Source organism: Salvia hispanica, chromosome 1 (assembly GCF_029641045.1).
Source record: "Salvia hispanica isolate PSC_SH4W2 chromosome 1, Shi_PSC_v1, whole genome shotgun sequence".
Lineage (NCBI taxonomy): Eukaryota > Viridiplantae > Streptophyta > Magnoliopsida > Lamiales > Lamiaceae > Salvia > Salvia hispanica.
In genome coordinates, this window is record NC_142692.1 from 69,753,351 (window position 1) to 69,777,946 (window position 24,596).

The 24,596-nt window shown below is 37.9% G+C and overlaps 3 protein-coding genes across 6 annotated transcripts; 1 reads left to right on the plus strand and 2 right to left on the minus strand.

Annotated features, from left to right (window-relative positions):
- Positions 1-1,165: 1,165 nt before the first annotated feature.
- Positions 1,166-8,813, minus strand: LOC148934497 (putative metallophosphoesterase At3g03305). Of its 2 annotated transcripts, none has more exons than XM_089057838.1 (9): positions 8,153-8,813; positions 7,949-8,020; positions 7,824-7,853; positions 6,814-6,904; positions 6,461-6,633; positions 5,610-5,898; positions 3,563-3,804; positions 1,882-3,423; positions 1,166-1,489 (listed from the first exon to the last, which is right to left on the minus strand). In XM_089057838.1, exons 1-9 carry the CDS (start codon positions 8,639-8,641, stop codon positions 1,355-1,357), a joined length of 3,063 nt encoding a protein of 1,020 aa, XP_088913964.1. In that variant the 5' UTR covers positions 8,642-8,813; the 3' UTR covers positions 1,166-1,354. The 2 variants fall into 2 exon arrangements, with proteins under 2 accessions (XP_088913964.1, XP_088913963.1); XM_089057837.1 differs by having other exon boundaries at positions 5,610-5,901.
- Positions 8,814-11,740: 2,927 nt separating this feature from the next.
- LOC148934498 (putative metallophosphoesterase At3g03305) lies at positions 11,741-15,832 on the plus strand. Its single transcript, XM_089057839.1, has 3 exons — positions 11,741-12,619; positions 14,425-14,666; positions 14,806-15,832. The coding sequence occupies exons 1-3, from the start codon at positions 12,358-12,360 to the stop codon at positions 15,715-15,717; spliced, it is 1,416 nt and encodes a 471-aa protein (XP_088913965.1). The 5' UTR covers positions 11,741-12,357; the 3' UTR covers positions 15,718-15,832.
- Positions 15,833-20,007: 4,175 nt separating this feature from the next.
- Positions 20,008-24,064, minus strand: LOC125185413 (patellin-3-like). Of its 3 annotated transcripts, none has more exons than XM_048081935.2 (5): positions 23,834-24,064; positions 21,274-22,226; positions 20,877-21,001; positions 20,646-20,796; positions 20,008-20,546 (listed from the first exon to the last, which is right to left on the minus strand). In XM_048081935.2, exons 2-5 carry the CDS (start codon positions 22,174-22,176, stop codon positions 20,292-20,294), a joined length of 1,434 nt encoding a protein of 477 aa, XP_047937892.2. In that variant the 5' UTR covers positions 22,177-22,226; positions 23,834-24,064; the 3' UTR covers positions 20,008-20,291. The 3 variants fall into 3 exon arrangements, with proteins under 3 accessions (XP_047937892.2, XP_088913966.1, XP_047937891.2); XM_089057840.1 differs by having other exon boundaries at positions 23,779-24,064; XM_048081934.2 differs by having other exon boundaries at positions 21,274-22,333; positions 23,779-24,064.
- Positions 24,065-24,596: the final 532 nt, after the last annotated feature.

The window sequence follows — 24,596 nt, forward strand, 5'->3', positions numbered from 1 at the left end:
ATAAAATTAAAACTCGATTAGCCCGCACCCGATTAACCCGCGGCCCGTTAGGATCAGACCCGAAAACCCGATAAAATTTTATTATTCTATTTTTTTTCGACACTTCGTTGATTAATTTTATAATATAGATAACTAAAAAAATAACTTTTAATATTATATTAAATATACAATTATATATTGAATATATTTATTAATATAATAATTGATAAGTAAATAAAAAACTTCAATTTCACTTAAAAAAATTATTTAAATTTCTAAAATATGCATTAAAATTTCACGATATATCTCAAATATTTGTATTTGATCATGTTTATGATTGAGTTTGAGTATGTATCTCAAATTTATCATAATTAAATATTTTACATTTTATGAATATAACTAATTTTCATCATCATTTGTTGGATTGATCGCTTGTTAATATTATCGGTAGCAACACGATTAGCCCGCTGGGCTAGCCCGAAACCCGAGCTTTAGGTTTAGGGTTGAACTTTTATAACTCGAAAGAATTCACAACCCGATTAGTCCGCCCCCGATTGACCCATAACGCGAGTAGGGCCAGCCCGAAACCCGGTGGGCTGGCCCGATTGACATCCCTAATCGTCGGTAGGGATGTCAATCAGGTCGCCTTAGTGGACTTCGGCCAAATCGTATTCGAGTGAGCTGATTGAGTTGTGATTTTATTGCATTATACATATTCAATTTAATTTTAACCCTAAACGTTCAGATTTTGATCTAGTCCATCATGTTAATCGGACTATTGACAATAAAATTAACATAGAGTTAATCCAATGCATAATGAAAAAATTAGTCGAATGTAAAACATGTAAATTATCATAATCTTGAGATACTATCCATGTTTAAAGTCATAATTGAAGACTAATTTAAAATTTATATAATTAAAATAAAAATTAAACATATTTTGAAAATTTTAAAGCTTATTTAAAAAACTAGGATATTTTCAATTTATTTATTTATTACTATTAAACTAATAAAAAGCTAACCTATGTATATTAAATAAAATTGTCCACGTAGACATTTTAACTAAATGAATTAGATTGATTCATTTACCATCCTGTCATGATAAATGAATTTTAACTAAATATCATTATAAATAGTTATAATTAACACAAACATCTTCTAACTGATCAAAAATTTATAGTCCAACTAAATCAAAAATTGATTGCATTATGGTGAAGAATCACTAAATTTACCATTTTCCAAAAGGGAAACAACCACTGTAAAAATTCCTCTTATAATAACTAAGTAACTCTAAAATGCCATCTCCTTCCTTGAACAGCTGCATTCTATCCACAAGAGCAATTGCACTGCAACTCTGAGGGACGACGAAGGGCGACTATGTGGACGTCGTGTTCATGTTTCTCCCGGTTCTCCAGATGCTATACACGAGCAGCAGAGGAACTGTAAAGCTGTAGAGTGGGAAATGGATGACCGGGTTCATCTCGTATGCTTTCACCAGAGCTTCGCAGTTCTGCAACGTTGTATAAGTAACATAATTCGCCATACAAAAAAAAAACATACAGATATCAAAACAACGTAACTCGATAAGGTTAATCACAAATCAGCAAGGGCAATTTTGCAGGAAAAAGTTCAATTAATGCAGTTATCACAAAACAGGAAACGAGCACTATAGCTATCTCGAAAAGTGACAAGAACGGAGCATATGCTAGCAAGTAGTAGAACATAAGGTTCAATCAAACAGGAATGGTGATAAAGTACATCACAAATCAGCAACGCAATTTTTTAGGAAAAAGCTCGATAATGCAAGTATCATGAAACAGGAAACGAGCAATTTAGCTATCTCGATAAAAGATTGAGCATGTAAAGGAAAGATCGGAGCATATGCTAACAAACATAGCGTACCTTGAAATGCTTCCAAAATATAACCAAACAGATCACAAGGAATAGTCGCCTAATCCAACTCCTCTTGGGTTCTGATGACTTCTTGCCACTATTATTTTGTGGTGCATATTTTTTGTTTCGACTGTCTGAGCCATCCTTCTTTTTACTCGAAAGAGAGAGAAGATAATCGCGATGTACACTACTTTCAGCAGCCAACACCGTGATCGTCACTAATGCTGGCAAAACTACAAAAACGAGATGTGGAAGAACCACCACCATCACATCGGGAGATCCAAGAAAATCCATCTTTTCTAGAAAACTGAATCTTGACACAACCCAACCTCTGTAAGTCATGAATGCTCGTTCTCCTTCTTCGCTAAGAGCATGGCCATAAAGCCAAGGGCATAATGCAAGGTAAAGCAAGTAGCCTATCATGCAGAACGAGACTGCGGGAATGCTATATAGTTCGGTAGATATCCAGAGAATGCCGTTTAAGAAGCTTTTGTTGGTTCTGAAATTTATGTATGTATAGTGCCTTCTCGAAAAGAAAAGGAGCGCTCTTGGAATTAGAAGAACTGAAAGGGCAAAAGAGTAAATAGCCCAGAGTATCGGATGGTATAACGAGTCCCATTGACAACCCAACACAAAGAACTCTGCCCAGCCCCATTTGAACTGGGAAGGGACACCAGTTACTGAGAAAGGCCTAAGTTCAGTGGTTGTCGTCCTACCCTTGAAATCAGTTACCTCTATTTGAAGCACGTATCTGTCGGGAGAAGGGTCCTCGAATGCTTGAACATGCCATGGGGCAAGATAAAGGTCACCACGGGATCCAGCAAGTGGTTTCATTGGCGTATCCAATACCACAATAAGACTTCCGGAGCTAGTGTCGTATACCTTAGCTTCAACTGATATAATTGGAGAAGAAGAAAACACCAGAGCTCTGATGTGTCCATAGGCAGATGGGTCACATTTATAGTTTGACGATGAAGAGAAACGTGAGTCCAGAGGATACGTTGGCAATATGATAGTTTTCTTGACTCCTGATGTGAAGTTGACATCAACAAATGAGATATGACCTCTATCAATAGCTAAAACTCGCATGGCTCGACTCCTCCTCCAGTCACCCATTTCCCATTCCCAGAATCCATCACTTCTTGCATCTGTATCGCGACAACTAGAGGCATTCTCTGAATCTAATCGATGGCCATTTAACTGGAGTAACTGTTTGGAATGTTGACCACGGCCACTTGAGTGATGATGCCGCTTTAGATTCTTTCCAAATTTTATGTGCAAATGCCCACATATGTAGACAGCTAAAGAGCGATCTATGAATACATCCTTCAAGGTCTTTCCAGTCTTCGAGGCAGCGGAAAATGAAAGGGTGAAATGACCAAATGATACCTTGGTGACCGATTGAGCAGAACGAGAATCCCATTGTAAGAGTTCAGAATTTATTTCTGCCAACAGCTCATCTGTAGGGTGACCAAACAGGTTGGTGGGGCCTCTTAATCCAGAATCCATCGTGCTGTCAAACCCAACGAAGAGAACTTTCCTTTTGCTGGTCTGCACAGAGGCATCAATTACACTCAAGGATGATAACATTTTGAAAGAAATTATGCAATTTGCTTTAACACTCATCCAAAAGAGAATAATCTACATTTTGATCACATTTCCTACACAAAATAAATAAAAACCAACCAACCTGAATGGTGACGCTGTGGACCTTCCCGCTTCTTCGTTGCTGCGAATTGATGCTGTATCTCGAGAAAAAATCAAGGGATCCGCCAGTGGCAGGAACACCGAAGTTATCATGGTTCCCTCGAATATCATAAAAGGCTTTATGGTCAAGTCCACTTCTGTCGATAACATCCTGCATCACTTTATGGTACTCAATCCATTCCTCTTCATCTTGTTTCATTGTCAACAAATCCTTGCTTTTACCATCTGTTGAAGGCAAAAAAGTAAAACTATCCATTCAAACTAAACCATCAGCTATCAAAGGTATACAGCTTGGAATGAACATGTTTAGACACCAACAAGTTCCTTTAATCATACAAGTCCAAAATGTACGTGCATTTCATGGTTTCCTACACGCACATCTTATAACTATCAATGCGTTCATATACATAAAATCACCCTCTTATATTCCCCTAAGGGAAGGGCGCGGCGCATAGATATATTTTCCCAAAGGTGCTACTTTGAGTAATATGATAGATTGATAAAACAAATGATGAGTATTTGAAGGATAATTAGATGTCCACACAAGTTCAAAATTAATCAACCTATCAAAGTTAATGGTAGATATTCCATCCATACTATCACTCAAAATAACGCTCTCAAAGGGTTGGTTGATCATATGGACCGATTTAGCATAGTTCATTAAACCAAACTGCACATGAAACCCTTAAACAATCACACCTCCAAAAGCCCACCCATCCAAATAAAACAAGAAACCAAATCCAGAAACCATCACAACAACAAGTTAACAACATGAGAAAATTGTAAGATCTTTATCACGTAACAACTTCCCAAAATTGCACATTTCGAGAATCATCAATTCCAAAACCGCAATAAACAATCCCAAAAAGGTTACTAATGGCGATGACCCTTTCAAATCACCCAGAGACAGCTCTATCTACATCAAATGATTCACTCAACTCATCTCACCCAAACTCATTCCAAAACATCTTCTTCTCAAAACATAAAATCCTCAAACATCCACACCTCCAAAAATCCACCCATAAAAACAAACTGAGCTAAAATAAAAGCAAGAAACCGAATCACAATAACAACATGGGGAAAAGGTAAGATCTTTATCACATAACAACATCCCATAATTGCACATTTTAAGACCCATTAATTCAAAACCACAATAAACAATCCCAAAAAGGTTACTAATGGTGATAGTCATTTCAAATCCCCAAACACAGCTCTATCTACAATAAATGATGCTCTCTCAGGCATATTCCAAAACATCTACAATAAATAAAGCTCAACACATGAAATCCTCAAACCGACTGAGCTGAAACAAAACAAGAAACCAAATCCCAAAAACCATCACAATAACAACCACATGACAACCACATGAGTAAAAAGGTAAGATCTTTATCACATAACAACATCTCATAATTGCACATTTTGAGACCCATTAATTCAAAACCACAGTAAACAATCCCAAAAAGGTTACTAATGGTGATTGCCGTTCCAAATCACCCAAAGTCAGCTCTATCTACAATAAATGATGCTCTCTCAAACATATTCCAAAACATCTACAATAAATGAAGCTCAACACATGAAATCCTCAAACCGACTGAGCTGAAACAAAACAAGAAACCAAATCCCAAAACAAGTAAAAAGGTAAGATCTTTATCACATAACAACATCCCATAATTGCACATTTTGAGACCCATTAATTCAAAACCACAATAAACGATCCCAAAAAGGTTACTAATGGTGATTGTCATTTCAAATCCCCAAACACAATAAATGATGCTCTCTCAAACATATTCCAAAACATCTACAATAAATGAAGTTCAACACATGAAATCCTCAAACCGACTGAGCTGAAACAAAACAAGAAACCAAATCCCAAAAACCATCACAATAACAACCACATGAGAAAAAATGTGAGATCTTTATCACGTAACAACATCTCAAAATTGCACATTACGAGACCCATCAATTCAAACAGCCCCAAAACGAAAAAAAAGGACAAAAATTGAGGAAAAATCAAAGAGTGGAGAAGGTACCAGTGAGATCCCCAGTGAGGAGGACGAGAGAAGGCTTGATGAAGGAGAGGGCGGGCCCCACGAAATCGATGAAATCCTGGGCCCGGTGGGGGTGGTGCACGCTGAAGTGGAGATCCGACAGCTGCACCACCCACACCAGATCATCCGGAGACCCCTCCGCGTCTATCAGTCGCCGCTTGGCTCCGTCCCCTGAGGCGATCGCCGATGGAATTGCGAAGAAGAGAAGCAGCAATACGGCGATGATCACAGTCGCATTGGCCATTTCTTTTCCTTCCTTCTCCCTCTTGCTCTTCTTGCAAATTTTGGGAAATTTTTGGGTTAATTAACTAATTGGTTTCATGATCATTCTTCTCTCTAAAAATTAGAGTAAGAGTAACTACTAATATGAGAATTTGTAATGTTATCTATTGTTATTATATTTTTTGAGTCATATTTTCACCAGCCCGGATCACCTAATGCTTTTCCTACACCATCTCCTAATCTACACCTCACAAACATAAAACTAATACTCCCTCCGTTCCAAGATAAGTGGCCACAAACTTTTTGGCACGAGATTTAAAGAAATGAGATTTGGTTAGTAAGTTGGAAAGTGAATAAAGTAAGAGAGTTAATAAAGTAGAGAAAAAAAGTAAGAGAAAGAGTACCAAAAAAGGAAATGAATCACTTATCTTGGGACATCCCAAAAAAGAATATGAGTCTCTTATCTTGGGACGGAGGGAGTACTTTAAAAGTAGGACCCACATCCCACCAACTTTTTCATGTGCCATTCATGTTAAGAACTTGAGACTTCGTAAACAACTATGCTTCTTTTGAAAGGAGATCATCTTATAAATGTTCCTATGCTCCTGTACCTTTCTATTATCTTCAATAAATGATCTCAAAAAGAAGCGAATATATTTCTTTTCATCATCTTTAGAAGCCAACTCATTCACCATATCATGGCTAACAGCTGCACCACAAGATGGATCAGGACACCGCAAATTCAAACATCCAGGTCCGTCATTAATTGATGTTCTGATATACCCTGTGCCACAAAGTAAAGTATAATTTGGATATCCAGAATCATATATCTTTAAGGTATAGGAGGGGACTCTTTCAACATATGGGTCCATTAATGGCCCTTAGAATCCACCAGCCCCTCACCCAGTGCCCAATTGCAGCAAACAAAATACATAGAAACTTTTAGGAAGTGAGTGGATAAAACCTTGCCAGCACAAAACACAAAAGGGATGGCCACAGGCGACAGCTCTCATTCTATCTCGTGGATAATTTTCAAAGCAGATCCCACAAGTTAGCTGCAGAAAGACAGAAATCAATTGGAGACGTATGCTCATAAGAAGAAACTCAAATGATACTTAGTACCGTAGTTTTTTCACTATTTTTGCATTTCAAATAAGCATTTCAAATCAATTAGAATCCAGCCCCTCACCCAGTGCCCAATTGCAGCAAACAAAATAGCATAGAAACTTAAAATTGTCGGGGCGGAAGCATTTTGACTTCAATATATGACTTCTCAAAAATAGAACTGCCTTGTCCACCTGATTTCTACTGATTAATGAGCTCAAAAATTTGTTATACACAAAGGGACTAACTGTTTCATCTTTCTGCTTACACAGCTCACCTCTCTGTTTCATATCAACCAACCTTACTTACAAGTTTCCAATACAGTTTGATACCCTTGAAAATTTAATTTTGATCACATAACATGTATACATCTTGAGATCACATTTGTATTAGATCAATTAACTAACTACATCAGATGATCAACAGAGTCTGTTAGAACAAATAGATTCACGAATGTCAGTTCTCCCACTCTTCTCAGAGACCCAGACCATTCGAAGTTGATTTCATCAAACACAAGCAAATGTCTTTCCAGATAAAGTATGAGCAAGTTATAGTCAATGGCAGCTGATTACATTCCCTGTTACCAGGTTCAACCCAAATTTCCCATCATCAACAGCAACAACCAAAACATTCACAACATATGCACATGGTTTACCTTGCCAAGCTAGTGTTACTTTTGATTTAGATTTACCTTGACTACCTTAGAAACTAAAGACACTCAAAATACATGTGTTACTTCATATGCACATGGCAAAAGAACCAATTGCTTAAACAAAGTTAAAAAAGTACTATAAAAGGTGCATACAAGCACTTTTCATGTCAAAATTGTGTAAAATGAGCTTAAATGTCAACAAATTCTCAAATACATACCTGCTTGTATCTCTTCCTGTTCATTTCAGCCTGCAAATTAGAGTTTTATGAGAGCCTTCCTCCACATCAGAAAATCAATTAGAAAAGGAAAAAAAGGTTCAGAATATGCGATGAGAAAGAGGCACCTCTTGTCTCAAGAGCATTTCATGTTCCTCCTCTAGGCTTGTCACCTGAGCTTCCATCTCCACGGTATAAGCCTTGAATCAAGCAACAACGAAGCTTTATGCATTAAAAAAATGAAAAGCAGTGATAGAATTACGTAGGTTAAAAATTGGGGAAAAGCAAAAAACAATAAAAAAATGATGAGACAGAGAAAGAGAGAGCTAAACCTGCTTCCGCTCTCTGGACCTAGCAGCAGACTCCCTATTTTTAATCATCCGTCTCTGTTTTTGCTGCGTCGCCTTATCCAGCGGCACTTCCTCCGCCGCCGCCCTCCTCTTCCCCCTCCCGCTCCCAAACTCCACACCGATCACACTCTGCACGCACCCCGGCGCCGGAACCCCAACGTCCTCCTCGTTCACGGCCCCCGCCTTGGTCAGGAAAGCCTCCAGCGTCATCGGAGCGTCGCCTCCGCCGGTGACCATGTCCCTCCACACCTCCTCCACCGTCTTGCCATTCATCGCTCCTCCGTCGCCGGCGCTGTCGAAGGAGGCGGAATCGGGGTAGATGTTGCGGAAGATTTCGTCGATATTCATGGAGGCGAAACCCCTAGGTGGTTGATCGGAGTGGATATTTATGGAGGAGGTTGGGGAGTCACGCGGAAGATCCGAATTGGGCGGTGACCTGGACGCGATCACCTTCGACGACGCCATCAACATGAAATTCAAACCGCCCGCCGCTTTTCACGCAATTGAATCAATTTTGTCCCCGATTGAAAACTCAAACTCCTAATCCTACAGTATATTTCAAATTGCGCCTTCGTAGAATACAGATGACCGAAGCGTAGAGAGAGAGATGAAGATGGAAGAAATGGGCGACGACAGTAAGCAAATTTGTCGTACTCGCTATTATTATGAGTAGTAATTTTATTTATTTTTAAAACAAATATTGCATTCATTTTATTTTCTACAGGATCAGACATTAAATTTAAACACAGGAGTAGTACTATGTTTCTGAATTATATTTATACTATATAAAAAAGTAGGTCTGTCACTATTTAAATTTGATGTTGACCTAACTTCTTTACTAAAAAGATTTAAATTTTGAAAAAATAAGTATGAGTAGCACACGAATTAATTGGCATGGAGATTTAAGGTTTGAAGCTTTTGGATATAATAACTAGACATTAGAACCTTTGATGATAAATAATATTCGTGTAAAATTAGGTGTGTAGTTAATTTTATTTGTTGATGTTTTGTAATTATTCGACGTAATATATTTTGAACGAAATCAGGGAGTAATATAATATCCAATGTACCTTTCCATATAAAACAAATCCAGAGTTTCGTATTTCAAAGTTTTATTTTTACATAGTCAACCCACAACTACTGCATTCAATTAAATTTGTTTCTTTATTTGTCACTCTATTTGTCCATACATTAGGTGAAATTACACTGTTTGGTTAAAAAAAAAAAAAGAACTCAATTATAATGCGTAATACTATATGTCAGAGTAGTATTCCCTTCACAAAATCTAGAATTATCTGAATTACTTTCTTTATGGAACTAATGTATTTAAATTTACTAGTAAAACATATTTATGTCGTTTTCATGATGAGGCTACAATAGTGTAGGCGATAGAGAAGATCTTATGGGCCGATATGTAAAGGCCCACAATTAATAAATTAAATAGCCCAGAAACTAAGTGTAAACCAAAGTCTACATTGCTTAGTAGTATTGAAAAATCATTATTCACAAGCAATGTTCATGGTTCCATAAAATGCAAATTTATATATTATACAGCCTCTAAACTCCTCAATACAGTTTCAATACAATATTAATACAGTGTAAAATTTCAAGATTTTAATTTCAACACAATATCAACACAACACCAATCATTGACTACCGTTGAAATTCTATTGACATTTTCCTGTTGATGTTTTTTTGTGATCTGTTAATATTTTTCAATGATCCAGATCATAGTTTTAAGTTTATACAATATTTAGAGTTTTCATTTGATCACATTCCCCACACACCCTATGCATCCACTTGAGATTTTCTTTTATTGTAAATTTTACAACTCACATATTAGCAAATACATATATGAGATGATTCGAATTCTCCATGCATTAAAAGGAAATTGTTTTACTTATTAGAGTGAATTACATAAATGATATCTGATCTTTCACTTTCACACGTAAATGATATCTGGTGTTTATTTTATATCGTTTTTTTACCTATAAATCACATTTTTTGTACTTGATACATTTTTCTTCCCAAAATGCCCTTTAAACAAATATATTTTCTCATTTATGTCATCGAGGGTATTTTGGGCATACATAAAATTAGTACCAAAAGTGATATTATAATATCTTCTCTCATTCTCCTTACTCCTTGTACTATTATTATTAATTAATATTAATATTATTATATTTAATTATTATATTATTATTATAATACTAAAAATTGATAGTAATTAATAATAATTGCAGTATAATTATATAAATTATGAATCACATAATATTATGTAGTAATAATAATAATTATTATTATAATTATAATAATAATAATAATTATTATTATTATTATTATTATTATTATTATTATTATTTTTACATTAAATTAGTAACTAATCAATATAGTCTTAATAAAAATTTAATAGTGAATTGTATTCATAATGATATAAAAAGTTGAATATTTTTAGTTAGGTGTTTCAACCTTAAAATGAGTATAAAATAATTTTTAAAAAAATATGCAATTTACTTTAAATAATTAATTTAATTAGGTATTTTATTTTTTATTTATATTATGAATGCAATTAGATGTATGTATAAAACACTAAAAAGAAAGAAGAAAAAGAAGAGAAAATAAAAAAGAAGGAAGAAGAAACATAGACTAAGGAGAAGAAAGAAAAAAGAAAGAATGATAAATACTATAAAGAAAGAAGAAAAAAGAAAGAAGAAGAAACTAAAGAAGAAAAAGAGAAATAAAAAGAAGGAAAAAATAATCACATATTTGATGCTATTACCATTTATATGGTTAACTCTACTTATTAAACTACACTTGTCACTTGGTCGTCATTTTTTTTATCAATACGAAAATTATTAAAAGTGGACACTTTTGCAACTGCAATTACATAAATATAAATTACAGAGGATGACGAGAGGTGAGCTGTGTAAGCAGAAAGATGAAACAGTTAGTCCCTTTGTGTATAACAAATTTTTGAGCTCATTAATCAGTAGAAATCAGGTGGACAAGGCAGTTCTATTTTTGAGAAGTCATATATTGAAGTCAAAATGCTTCCGCCCCGACAATTTTAAGTTTCTATGCTATTTTGTTTGCTGCAATTGGGCACTGGGTGAGGGGCTGGATTCTAATTGATTTGAAATGCTTATTTGAAATGCAAAAATAGTGAAAAAACTACGGTACTAAGTATCATTTGAGTTTCTTCTTATGAGCATACGTCTCCAATTGATTTCTGTCTTTCTGCAGCTAACTTGTGGGATCTGCTTTGAAAATTATCCACGAGATAGAATGAGAGCTGTCGCCTGTGGCCATCCCTTTTGTGTTTTGTGCTGGCAAGGTTTTATCCACTCACTTCCTAAAAGTTTCTATGTATTTTGTTTGCGGCAATTGGGCACTGGGTGAGGGGCTGGTGGATTCTAAGGGCCATTAATGGAACCATATGTTGAAAGAGTCCCCTCCTATACCTTAAAGATATATGATTCTGGATATCTAAATTATACTTTACTTTGTGGCACAGGGTATATCAGAACATCAATTAATGACGGACCTGGATGTTTGAATTTGCTTCTTTTTGAGATCATTTATTGAAGATAATAGAAAGGTACAGGAGCATAGGAACATTTATAAGATGATCTCCTTTCAAAAGAAGCATAGTTGTTTACGAAGTCTCAAGTTCTTAACATGAATGGCGCATGAAAAAGTTGGTGGGATGTGGGTCCTACTTTTAAAGTACTCCCTCCGTCCCAAGATAAGAGACTCATATTCTTTTTTGGGATGTCCCAAGATAAGTGATTCATTTCCTTTTTTGGTACTCTTTCTCTTACTTTTTTTCTCTACTTTATTAACTCTCTTACTTTATTCACTTTCCAACTTACTAACCAAATCTCATTTCTTTAAATCTCGTGCCAAAAAGTTTGTGGCCACTTATCTTGGAACGGAGGGAGTATTAGTTTTATGTTTGTGAGGTGTAGATTAGGAGATGGTGTAGGAAAAGCATTAGGTGATCCGGGCTGGTGAAAATATGACTCAAAAAATATAATAACAATAGATAACATTACAAATTCTCATATTAGTAGTTACTCTTACTCTAATTTTTAGAGAGAAGAATGATCATGAAACCAATTAGTTAATTAACCCAAAAATTTCCCAAAATTTGCAAGAAGAGCAAGAGGGAGAAGGAAGGAAAAGAAATGGCCAATGCGACTGTGATCATCGCCGTATTGCTGCTTCTCTTCTTCGCAATTCCATCGGCGATCGCCTCAGGGGACGGAGCCAAGCGGCGAGTGATAGACGCGGAGGGGTCTCCGGATGATCTGGTGTGGGTGGTGCAGTTGTCGGATCTCCACTTCAGCGTGCACCACCCCCACCGGGCCCAGGATTTCATCGATTTCGTGGGGCCCGCCCTCTCCTTCATCAAGCCTTCTCTCGTCCTCCTCACTGGGGATCTCACTGGTACCTTCTCCACTCTTTGATTTTTCCTCAATTTTTGTCCTTTTTTTTCGTTTTGGGGCTGTTTGAATTGATGGGTCTCGTAATGTGCAATTTTGAGATGTTGTTACGTGATAAAGATCTCACATTTTTTCTCATGTGGTTGTTATTGTGATGGTTTTTGGGATTTGGTTTCTTGTTTTGTTTCAGCTCAGTCGGTTTGAGGATTTCATGTGTTGAACTTCATTTATTGTAGATGTTTTGGAATATGTTTGAGAGAGCATCATTTATTGTGTTTGGGGATTTGAAATGACAATCACCATTAGTAACCTTTTTGGGATCGTTTATTGTGGTTTTGAATTAATGGGTCTCAAAATGTGCAATTATGGGATGTTGTTATGTGATAAAGATCTTACCTTTTTACTTGTTTTGGGATTTGGTTTCTTGTTTTGTTTCAGCTCAGTCGGTTTGAGGATTTCATGTGTTGAGCTTCATTTATTGTAGATGTTTTGGAATATGTTTGAGAGAGCATCATTTATTGTAGATAGAGCTGACTTTGGGTGATTTGGAACGGCAATCACCATTAGTAACCTTTTTGGGATTGTTTACTGTGGTTTTGAATTAATGGGTCTCAAAATGTGCAATTATGAGATGTTGTTATGTGATAAAGATCTTACCTTTTTACTCATGTGGTTGTCATGTGGTTGTTATTGTGATGGTTTTTGGGATTTGGTTTCTTGTTTTGTTTCAGCTCAGTCGGTTTGAGGATTTCATGTGTTGAGCTTTATTTATTGTAGATATTTTGGAATATGCCTGAGAGAGCATCATTTATTGTAGATAGAGCTGTGTTTGGGGATTTGAAATGACTATCACCATTAGTAACCTTTTTGGGATTGTTTATTGTGGTTTTGAATTAATGGGTCTTAAAATGTGCAATTATGGGATGTTGTTATGTGATAAAGATCTTACCTTTTCCCCATGTTGTTATTGTGATTCGGTTTCTTGCTTTTATTTTAGCTCAGTTTGTTTTTATGGGTGGATTTTTGGAGGTGTGGATGTTTGAGGATTTTATGTTTTGAGAAGAAGATGTTTTGGAATGAGTTTGGGTGAGATGAGTTGAGTGAATCATTTGATGTAGATAGAGCTGTCTCTGGGTGATTTGAAAGGGTCATCGCCATTAGTAACCTTTTTGGGATTGTTTATTGCGGTTTTGGAATTGATGATTCTCGAAATGTGCAATTTTGGGAAGTTGTTACGTGATAAAGATCTTACAATTTTCTCATGTTGTTAACTTGTTGTTGTGATGGTTTCTGGATTTGGTTTCTTGTTTTATTTGGATGGGTGGGCTTTTGGAGGTGTGATTGTTTAAGGGTTTCATGTGCAGTTTGGTTTAATGAACTATGCTAAATCGGTCCATATGATCAACCAACCCTTTGAGAGCGTTATTTTGAGTGATAGTATGGATGGAATATCTACCATTAACTTTGATAGGTTGATTAATTTTGAACTTGTGTGGACATCTAATTATCCTTCAAATACTCATCATTTGTTTTATCAATCTATCATATTACTCAAAGTAGCACCTTTGGGAAAATATATCTATGCGCCGCGCCCTTCCCTTAGGGGAATATAAGAGGGTGATTTTATGTATATGAACGCATTGATAGTTATAAGATGTGCGTGTAGGAAACCATGAAATGCACGTACATTTTGGACTTGTATGATTAAAGGAACTTGTTGGTGTCTAAACATGTTCATTCCAAGCTGTATACCTTTGATAGCTGATGGTTCAGTTTGAATGGATAGTTTTACTTTTTTGCCTTCAACAGATGGTAAAAGCAAGGATTTGTTGACAATGAAACAAGATGAAGAGGAATGGATTGAGTACCATAAAGTGATGCAGGATGTTATCGACAGAAGTGGACTTGACCATAAAGCCTTTTATGATATTCGAGGGAACCATGATAACTTCGGTGTTCCTGCCACTGGCGGATCCCTTGATTTTTTCTCGAGATACAGCATCAATTCGCAGCAACGAAGAAGCGGGAAGGTCCACAGCGTCACCATTCAGGTTGGTTGGTTTTTATTTATTTTGTGTAGGAAATGTGATCAAAATGTAGATTATTCTCTTTTGGATGAGTGTTAAAGCAAATTGCATAATTTCTTTCAAAATGTTATCATCCTTGAGTGTAATTGATGCCTCTGTGCAGACCAGCAAAAGGAAAGTTCTCTTCGTTGGGTTTGACAGCACGATGGATTCTGGATTAAGAGGCCCCACCAACCTGTTTGGTCACCCTACAGATGAGCTGTTGGCAGAAATAAATTCTGAACTCTTACAATGGGATTCTCGTTCTGCTCAATCGGTCACCAAGGTATCATTTGGTCATTTCACCCTTTCATTTTCCGCTGCCTCGAAGACTGGAAAGACCTTGAAGGATGTATTCATAGATCGCTCTTTAGCTGCCTACATATGTGGGCATTTGCACATAAAATTTGGAAAGAATCTAAAGCGGCATCATCACTCAAGTGGCCGTGGTCAACATTCCAAACAGTTACTCCAGTTAAATGGCCATCGATTAGATTCAGAGAATGCCTCTAGTTGTCGCGATACAGATGCAAGAAGTGATGGATTCTGGGAATGGGAAATGGGTGACTGGAGGAGGAGTCGAGCCATGCGAGTTTTAGCTATTGATAGAGGTCATATCTCATTTGTTGATGTCAACTTCACATCAGGAGTCAAGAAAACTATCATATTGCCAACGTATCCTCTGGACTCACGTTTCTCTTCATCGTCAAACTATAAATGTGACCCATCTGCCTATGGACACATCAGAGCTCTGGTGTTTTCTTCTTCTCCAATTATATCAGTTGAAGCTAAGGTATACGACACTAGCTCCGGAAGTCTTATTGTGGTATTGGATACGCCAATGAAACCACTTGCTGGATCCCGTGGTGACCTTTATCTTGCCCCATGGCATGTTCAAGCATTCGAGGACCCTTCTCCCGACAGATACGTGCTTCAAATAGAGGTAACTGATTTCAAGGGTAGGACGACAACCACTGAACTTAGGCCTTTCTCAGTAACTGGTGTCCCTTCTCAGTTCAAATGGGGCTGGGCATAGTTCTTTGTGTTGGGTTGTCAATGGGACTCGTTATACCATCCGATACTCTGGGCTATTTACTCTTTTGCCCTTTCAGTTCTTCTAATTCCAAGAGCGCTCCTTTTCTTTTCGAGAAGGCACTATACATACATAAATTTCAGAACCAACAAAAGCTTCTTAAACGGCCTTCTCTGGATATCTACCGAACTACATAGCATTCCCGCAGTCTCGTTCTGCATGATAGGCTACTTGCTTTACCTTGCATTATGCCCTTGGCTTTATGGCCATGCTCTTAGCGAAGAAGGAGAACGAGCATTCATGACTTACAGAGGTTGGGTATGCTCTACCTATTAACATGAGATGTACGGTTAGAGAGAAACCCCATTCATGGCATCAATGGTTGAGACTTGTTGAATATTGGTACAATACGACCTATCACTCGAGTATTAAAATGACATCGTTCGAAGCTTTATATGGGTATGCTCTACCTATTAACATGCCCTATTTACCCAGAGATTCAAGTGTAGAGGCTGTCGATATTACCTTGAGGAACAAAGAAGATATGATTCTTTTGCTAAAAAAGAACCTACAAAAGGCTGCTGATAGGATGCAGAAGCAAGCCAATAAACATCGAGTGGACATGAACTATGAAATTGGGGATTAGGTGTGGTTCTACTAACAAAATCAAACAGAGGAACTCACCACAAGATCGAACCAAAATTCTATGGGCCATATCAGATTCTAGATAAGATTGGGAAAGTGGCTTATAGGTGGAATCTCCCTGCGTCGGCCACCATCCATAATGTGTTCCATGTTTCGTTACTACGGCCTTATGCTCTTCCTACAAGGCCGATATCTGATATACCTTCGGTCTCCCACATCAGTGATGACGTGCCGCCATACTTGAGCGTAAGATGGTGAAAAGACACAATCAAGCGATCACACAATGGCTGAATCAATAGGAAGGTTGGTCACTGGAGGAAGCTTCTTGGGAGAATTCCGATGAAAATAAAGCAAGGTTTCCTTGGTTCCTTGAGGACAAGAAACTTTAAGAGGGGAGTATTTTTCATGCACACAACCATACATGACTCATGCAACGTGGCGTAGAGTATTTAGAATAATAAGGATCATGGCAGATGGAAATAAGAAGCCATGTGTATCGTCTGGACCGATGCATGAAGAGGGAGTACAAAAGTTATGTGAAGGGAGGAGGAGGGAATTGGAGTGAGAGCAACAGGTGTGGGAAGTATTTAAAGGGGGACCACTCTCTCCTTCAACATGTTAGTTGTGTGATTGAGCATTGGGCTAAGGATCCGAGATCTATAGCATTTATCTTTCTCGTGATCATTTTCATTCCTTGTTATTTCAATTCTTCGCATTGTTCTTGAGATCTGATTATTAATTTACTCTCGGTGTTTATCACGTTGCATTACTGTGTTTTACTGTGAATTGTGTTGGTTGTGGTGCTGGTGGTGTAGTGATTGTGCGAGTTACGATCTTAGCTGAATTGAGCTTGAACCGTAGCAAGATATCAGGTGATTTATGTTGCCGAGTTTAGGGCATTGCCTCAAGTTTGATTTCGTACAGTTTGTTGCAGTTCAATCGTTTTATATCCAAATCTGCTGCACAGTTCTTGTAATAAATGAAGAAAGAGGGGAATTGTCAAGTTTGCAACTTCTTGATTATATAATGGTGAATGATTCTTGTATCCAAATCCCTACAAACACTAAATAACTAATTTTGACAGAGTGAAATGTCTACATAGCATGAAAATAGAGAGACGTTACAAATGCCTAGAGGCAAGATTTTTACAAGCTACAAAGATTTTGATGTAATGGGAGAAACCAAAATGGAGTTTAGTAATCAACAGTCCAAAATCCCAAATCAATTCATTTCATCACTACAAAAAGGATGCTGCAGAGCTTGTCCATTCCATTATCTCTCCCCATTCGCCTTTTAACTTATCAATAACAAATTCTGTATAATCTAGAATTAGTCACATTTGATATTCCTGTAAATTCTCCTCACAAACAAGTTGGAGCCCAGGTATCCAACGGCACCTGAAATTCGAGTAAATCGTGTTATTTTTGTCCATTTTCTCATTTATGCTGAGTCTAAAGACGGGTAAACTTACCACAGAGGATCGGCGTGGGCTGGCCGATCGCTCGTCGCTGGCTGAAGCGCTGGCCGATCGGCTAGCCGCCATTGTGGAGGCCCGATCGGCCAGCGACCGACGAGCGCCGATTTTTCGTTTTTTTTTTTTTTTTAAATCATATATAAACGCGATTTTCATTCCATTTTCATTTGCACCACTTGTTTTAACGAGTTTTCTCTCTGTCTAACTTTCTGTTCAAGAGCATCATTGAGCGATGAGTGACGCTGGTGGTAGCGGTAGTGGTAGTGGTGGGGATCCTGAGGAGTACGAACGGAGGATGAACGAGGCTATGGAGGCCTACATGAACCGCGGGATGGAGCGGTACATGCGTATGGTGGAACAGCAGGTCCACCAGCAGGCGATACCTCGCCCTCCACGAGTTGTCCACCACCGAGCAGTGATTCCGCGGGATCACGTAGCTGCACATCAGCGGCTGTACGAGGACTACTTTGCAGAGTACCCGCGGTTTCCCGCCAACATGTTCCGGCGGCGTTTTAGAATGCGCAGGGAGTTGTTTATGCGCATCGTTGGGGCATTGGAGCGTCACTATCTGTGTTTCCGCTTCCGGCACGATGCGGCTGGCAGACCCGGCCACACCCCTATCCAAAAGTGCATGGCGGCAATCAGGCAGTTGGCCTACGGAGGCGCGGCAGACATGTGGGATGAGTACCTCCACATCGGTGAGTCGTCAGCCCTGAAATGTCTGAAGGAGTTCTGTGACGGCGTGATAGACATTTTCGGTGGGCAGTACCTTCGAAGCCCTACTCCCGAAGATTGTCAGAATCTGATGCAGATGCACGGGGAGAAGCATGGGTTCCCCGGGATGTTAGGCAGCATAGATTGTATGCACTGGGAGTGGAAGAACTGTCCGACTGCCTGGAAGGGGGCCTACACGACCGGCTACAAGTCAAAGAACCCCACGTTAATCCTCGAGGCCGTAGCTGATTACCGGTTGTGGATCTGGCATGCGTATTTTGGGGTAGCCGGGTCGAACAACGACCTCAACGTCCTGAACTCGTCTCCCCTCTTCAACGAGAAGTGTCAGGGCGTCGGTCCAGCCGTCTCATTTGTGGCCAACGGCAACCGGCATGATATGGGCTACTACTTGGCGGATGGTATATACCCTCGGTGGCCGGTCTTTGTGAAGACGATCAGACAAACAAGTGATGAAAAGAAGGCATACTTTGCGCAACGACAGGAGTCGGCGCGCAAATACGTGGAGCGCGCATTTGCTGTGCTCCAGTCTCGATGGGCGGCAATTAAGGGTCCAACGCGTTTGTGGGATGTCGGATGCGTTTCCCAGATAATGTACGCCTGCATTATCCTTCACAACATGATCGTCGAAGACGAAGGCGTACAACTGACTAGTTGGGTCAGTGACGATGAAGCCGGTCCAAGCCACGGAACGGCCACCCCTAGTGTACGACAGGGGGTACCTCTCGATGAAGCCGGCCGACTCAAGGAATTTGCCAACATGCGCCAAGTGGAAGCTCATATTTAACTCCAAAAGGATATAATTGAAGAGTTGTGGGCACGGAGGATTGCACGGCGATAGTTTTTTTTCTTTATTATGCATGTAATTTTTTTTTTATCTATGTAACTTTTTTAAATGCAATTAATGAATTTTCCCGTATATGTGTCGTAAATTTAATTCCGTATTTTAATCGTAATTTTAATTCCGCAAATGTAGTATATTTTGAATTATTTTTATTGCGGCTGGCCTTTGGCTGGCCTAAATCTGACGTGGCAGGTGGTTTTTTTGGTGTTGCTGACGTGGCAGGGGAGAGAATGGCTGGCCTATGGCTGGCCTATTTGCCATTGCGGATGCTCTAATGATCAAAACCGGTTAACTGAACAAACACATTTCTTATGGTGCCACCGGCCCACCGCCTCCGTCGGCTATCAGTCGACAACCCAGTGGGCTTGGATGTGTGAGTGGCCCAAAAAGCCCAAGACGTCCACAACTTGTTTCCTTTAAGTACAATGTAGGCCATTAATTTATTTAGCGAAATTCTATATCTATAAATTTACTCATATAAACAGTATTTGCACAAATTAAAACTCTGAGATTAGTTGTCTATTTTACGTAGTATTACAATAATTTTATTGATTGCAATTTGCAATTCATAAAATGGTGATAAAGAGACATGACTACCTAACCAGCAATAAAAAAGACGCACAAATCTATGTATAACAGCGTCAAGAATACATGTTTCACATATAACATGAAACAAATAAAAAACATTCCATATTTGAATTTTTTACCTTTTTATAGGAGTGATATGAAATCTATGTCTCCTCCTCCTCAACCGCGCACGCAATCGCCAAAATGAAAACCAAATTTCCAGCATTGTATCAAAGAACAAAACGGGGAAGCAATTTGAATATGATAAAAATGCATCAAGAAAGAGTGAATCCAAGCATGAATTTGCTCCTTTCTTCAAGATTGGTGGGCGTAGGGAGCAACTTTGAATCGATACAGCAGCAGCTTCTTCTTGGAAGTTGGGTTGTCAATGGTAAGCAATATCTTGCCAAGCTCAGAAACACTGAAACTGTCGTGCACAACTGGCACATCGTTTGCAGCCATCTTCGTGCTCTTCTGTATCAGCACCGTGTAGCCACGCTGTGGTACAAATTCAGCACTGTAACTCACTTCCCATCCCACCACACGAATCTCCCACACAAGGCTGCATTTCTGCAAAATCAAATAAATCCCAATATATGATTATCTTTGTGTCATAAACTCAACAATGCCAGGTTATCTCTGATATGATGAACACAACAGCAAGCAGACCTCATGCACAATAATCTCCACGATTTGCTTGGTTGCCGGTTTCACAGTGATCTCAGTGACTGGATCGTCCATGGAGAATTCCGGGTTGCATTCACAGAGATCCACGCTAAGCCCACCGTATTGAGTTGGCACTTGCTCTGGTAAAATGTACCTGTTTCAGCAGAACCTCATCATTAAAACATTATCAAACACAACCGTTTTATCTCAATAGTGAATAATCTTTTTACAAACTTGAAAAGAGTAGGAGCAGTCCTCGTCGGGCCAGCAAATATGAATTTGCTCTTAGTCCTCTGAGTCAAGAAGGGACTGATCATTCTGTAGAAAGCAAGATACCACCAAGGAACATTGATGAAAACCTACAACCATGGAAAAACTACCATCACAATTAGTCACTTTTCTAAGTATCTATACAATGATAAAAAAAACATAGATATCGATACATCTCCTCCAACACTATATCTATTTACATAATGATCTAAGATTTCTTAAAGGAGATAACCATAAGATTTATCCTTGTTCAAGCAATGACATTTCAGCACTAGTTTACACAAATCATGCATATCACACAATATCTCAAATTATCCAAAAAGATGCATCAATAACCTATAAATCAACAACCAAAATCTACCTGCTTTGCTACAAACTCGGGATAGTTATCTTGAAGAATCTGCAAGGCCTGTTTAGTAGCAATCCGAAGCTCATTCTTCCCGAGGCCAGGCGAGTTCTTGAGATCACTAACTTGAAAGATAGTGTTGATCCCACCAGGACTAAAATCCAGCTTCCTAATACTTGCTTCAAGAAACTGAATCCTCCATCTCAAAAACCTCCACCTCTTCTCCTCATCTGCAAAAATCTTCATGTAAAGTTCTTCATTCTGAAACTCACCATAAACATTGTAACAAACCGGGTGCCCCTCCTTATCATGGCCGTGCATATAAACAACTTTCTCAAGATCATCCCCCAAATCCTCCTTCAAGAGCTGATCAACTCTAAAGTCCCTTCTCCATTTGATTGTGTTGCTCAACATAACATAAGCATCCCTCACATCAAAATCACGAGCTCGCAGAAATTTAAGCAGAACAACATCACTCCTCTCATCTTTCAGCAACGGCACACCCCATATTGATACCTCCTCACTTGATTTCTCGCTGTCTGAAACCAAACCCTCCAAAAAGACTCGACTTTTAAGAGATTCTTGAACTAGAAGCTTGAACTCGTCGAGGGCTCTCCGCTCATCGTGAGAAAGATCCGAAATTTTGTTGCTTTCTTCCTTGAAAGAAACGAGAGATTCTGGGACTTTCCCCTTTTCCGTTGAGTAGGAGTCTTGGGGCAATGCTAAAGCAGCTGACAGCGGTTGAGACAGAGTAGAAGGGGATTCTTTTTGAATTATAGTAACCGTTTCTTTCAAGATTTCTCCTTTATTGTCTTCCGCCGCCGACGAAGCTGATGGGTCTTCCAATGGTGGTGGCTTTTCTGAGTGCTCCGGCGGGTAGTGGGCGGCGGGAGGCGGTGGAGGTTCGCTTTCTGCCATGGCGATATGTGAGGTGAAAGAGTGGCTCTCTGCGATTTGCACTTTTTGACCTGAGGTGATTAAGCCGTGGATTTATGCACTTTTTTTTTTGTAGTGGATTGGAATTGATGGGACTAAGCCAAAAGTAGCGCACTATCATCACTCTTGTTTGAATATACTGACAGAAGCCGGCAAGAGAAGGAGATGAGACGTTTAACAATCATTACATTATTTAAAACAACAAATATCTCATATTTTACAACTTTAAGAAATTATTTAATTTTATAAAATAAAATATGCAAATAAAGGTAGATAAAGTTAGTGGAATTGATAGTCTATTTTTATATATTGATTTTATACTAATATATGAGTAAAATGAGTTAGTGGAACCACGTACTGAATACAGTAAAAATGAAAGTGAAATGAAATATTTAATGGCAAGCAGACGAAAAATGAAAAAGAAAAGAGATATTTGATTCATCTCGAGTTTTAATGTATAATTGGTAAAGTAAGAGGGAGATAAATGATAGTGTGAATAGTGTTAGTGGAGAATGGGCTACACATCATTAGTAGTGTAGTGTAGTGTAGTGATATAAGTTGTAAATAAAATGATCTGTATGGGTAATGTGTAATTTAACTACTATTTCAAAATTAGAAAGTCTATACTATTTAGAGACGGACTAATAAGAAAATAGTTCATACTTTTCGGGAACATATGAAGTAATATTTATCACAATATTAAAAAATGTACTAGGGTTTAGACAAAGAGTATTTTAAAAACCAGTTGATCTCATAAATGTAACATTAAATTTTTAAAAATAATTACTCCTTCTGTAGCAACTTTTCCTTTATTGTTTGTCCCAATCAAAATGACCATTTTCCAATTTTAGAAAATAACATTATCTCTTCTCATTAAAATATTCAACTATCTTCTTCCTTTCTACTTTATTCTAAAATCATGTGTCATTCAAGAATATGACCATCTTTGAGTGAGACAGAGGGAGTACATAAATTAGGTACAATAAATATAAACATTAAATTTAAAGAACAAGAACTAAAAAAATAGGTGCGGGAAAAATACATGTGATCTTGTTTGGAATAAGACAATAAAATGAACTGACATTTTTGCATTTTACACCATTTTTATATGGTATTCATTAAATTTGCAGATTAATATTGCAACTGAAAAATATATACATGTCATAGACTTACACTAAGTAAAAGATAGGACAACTCACTTAGTTAAAGATAATCATTAGACTTCAATATTTCACAATGCCATTATAGCTATCTTTATTCATTTATTTAAGCAATAATCATGATTATATAGATGAAATAATTATTTTGAAAACAAAAGGTTAAAGTAAGGTCATAGCGTTTGGTCAAATGTCAGTTTGGTGTAGAAAAATGGTGGCCTAATGATGGTAGTATAATAATGATATGTTAATGGAATTGGACCACTGTAGCATCTATTTATCTATTTAAATTATTAATTTTGCAGTAAAAAGGGAAATTAATATAGTAAAACTTATTGGGCTTTATTTTAAAGATATAGTTAGACCATTATTATGGGCTGACACTGGGCCGAACCATAATATAGATTAGACGTTGAGAATTACTTACGGGGAATTTTCTGATCGATAATATGAAATGGCGGACGAAAGGAAAGCGGAGACACCTGCGAAATGGGATGCCTTCCTCGATTTAGGCTTCCGTCCTTTCGTTTACTCCTCGCTCGCCGGCGCCGTCTCCGGCCTCCTTATTTTCCGTGAATGTTAACGATATTTTCCCTCTATCTAATTTGAGGGTTTCTGTATATTTCTGAGGCAGCTCATTTTCAGTCGTTTTGTTATATTTTCGATTGTGATAGAGTTTCGTGTTGAATTGACATTTTGAGGGAATTTCCTGAACAATGCTAGTGGAGTTGTTAGTTTGCTGATGTTTAGTTGGCTGTTTAATAGTGATCCTTATTTTGTCTTAATTATCTCTAGTCATATTTTGTCTTAATTATCTCTAGAAGAATCTCCACGAGTGAAAATACAATCTGTCTCATAAGGATAATTTCCTTTACAATATATTCCTCACTAACAACGCACATCATCTACTCAAAAACCTACAAACCCATTTGTATCTAACTCCCACTAATAAGTCCTCTGTCCCACCGAAATGATCCACTTTTCTTTTTGGTTTGTCCCAATCAATGAGAAAATATTCAATGGTCATGGCATACCAATCCATTATTAAAAATTGAAACACTTTTAATCGCTACTTTATCGCTCTCTCTTACATTATTCTCTCCACTTAGCACACAAAATAAAGTTGCACAAAATCCCGTGCAATCAAGAAAAGGTCATCTTCCTTGGAACGGAGGGAGTAACAAACAATAGTGCATCAAGAAATATCCAACTCGTAATATCTTTTTGTCCAAGATTTTGTGGTCA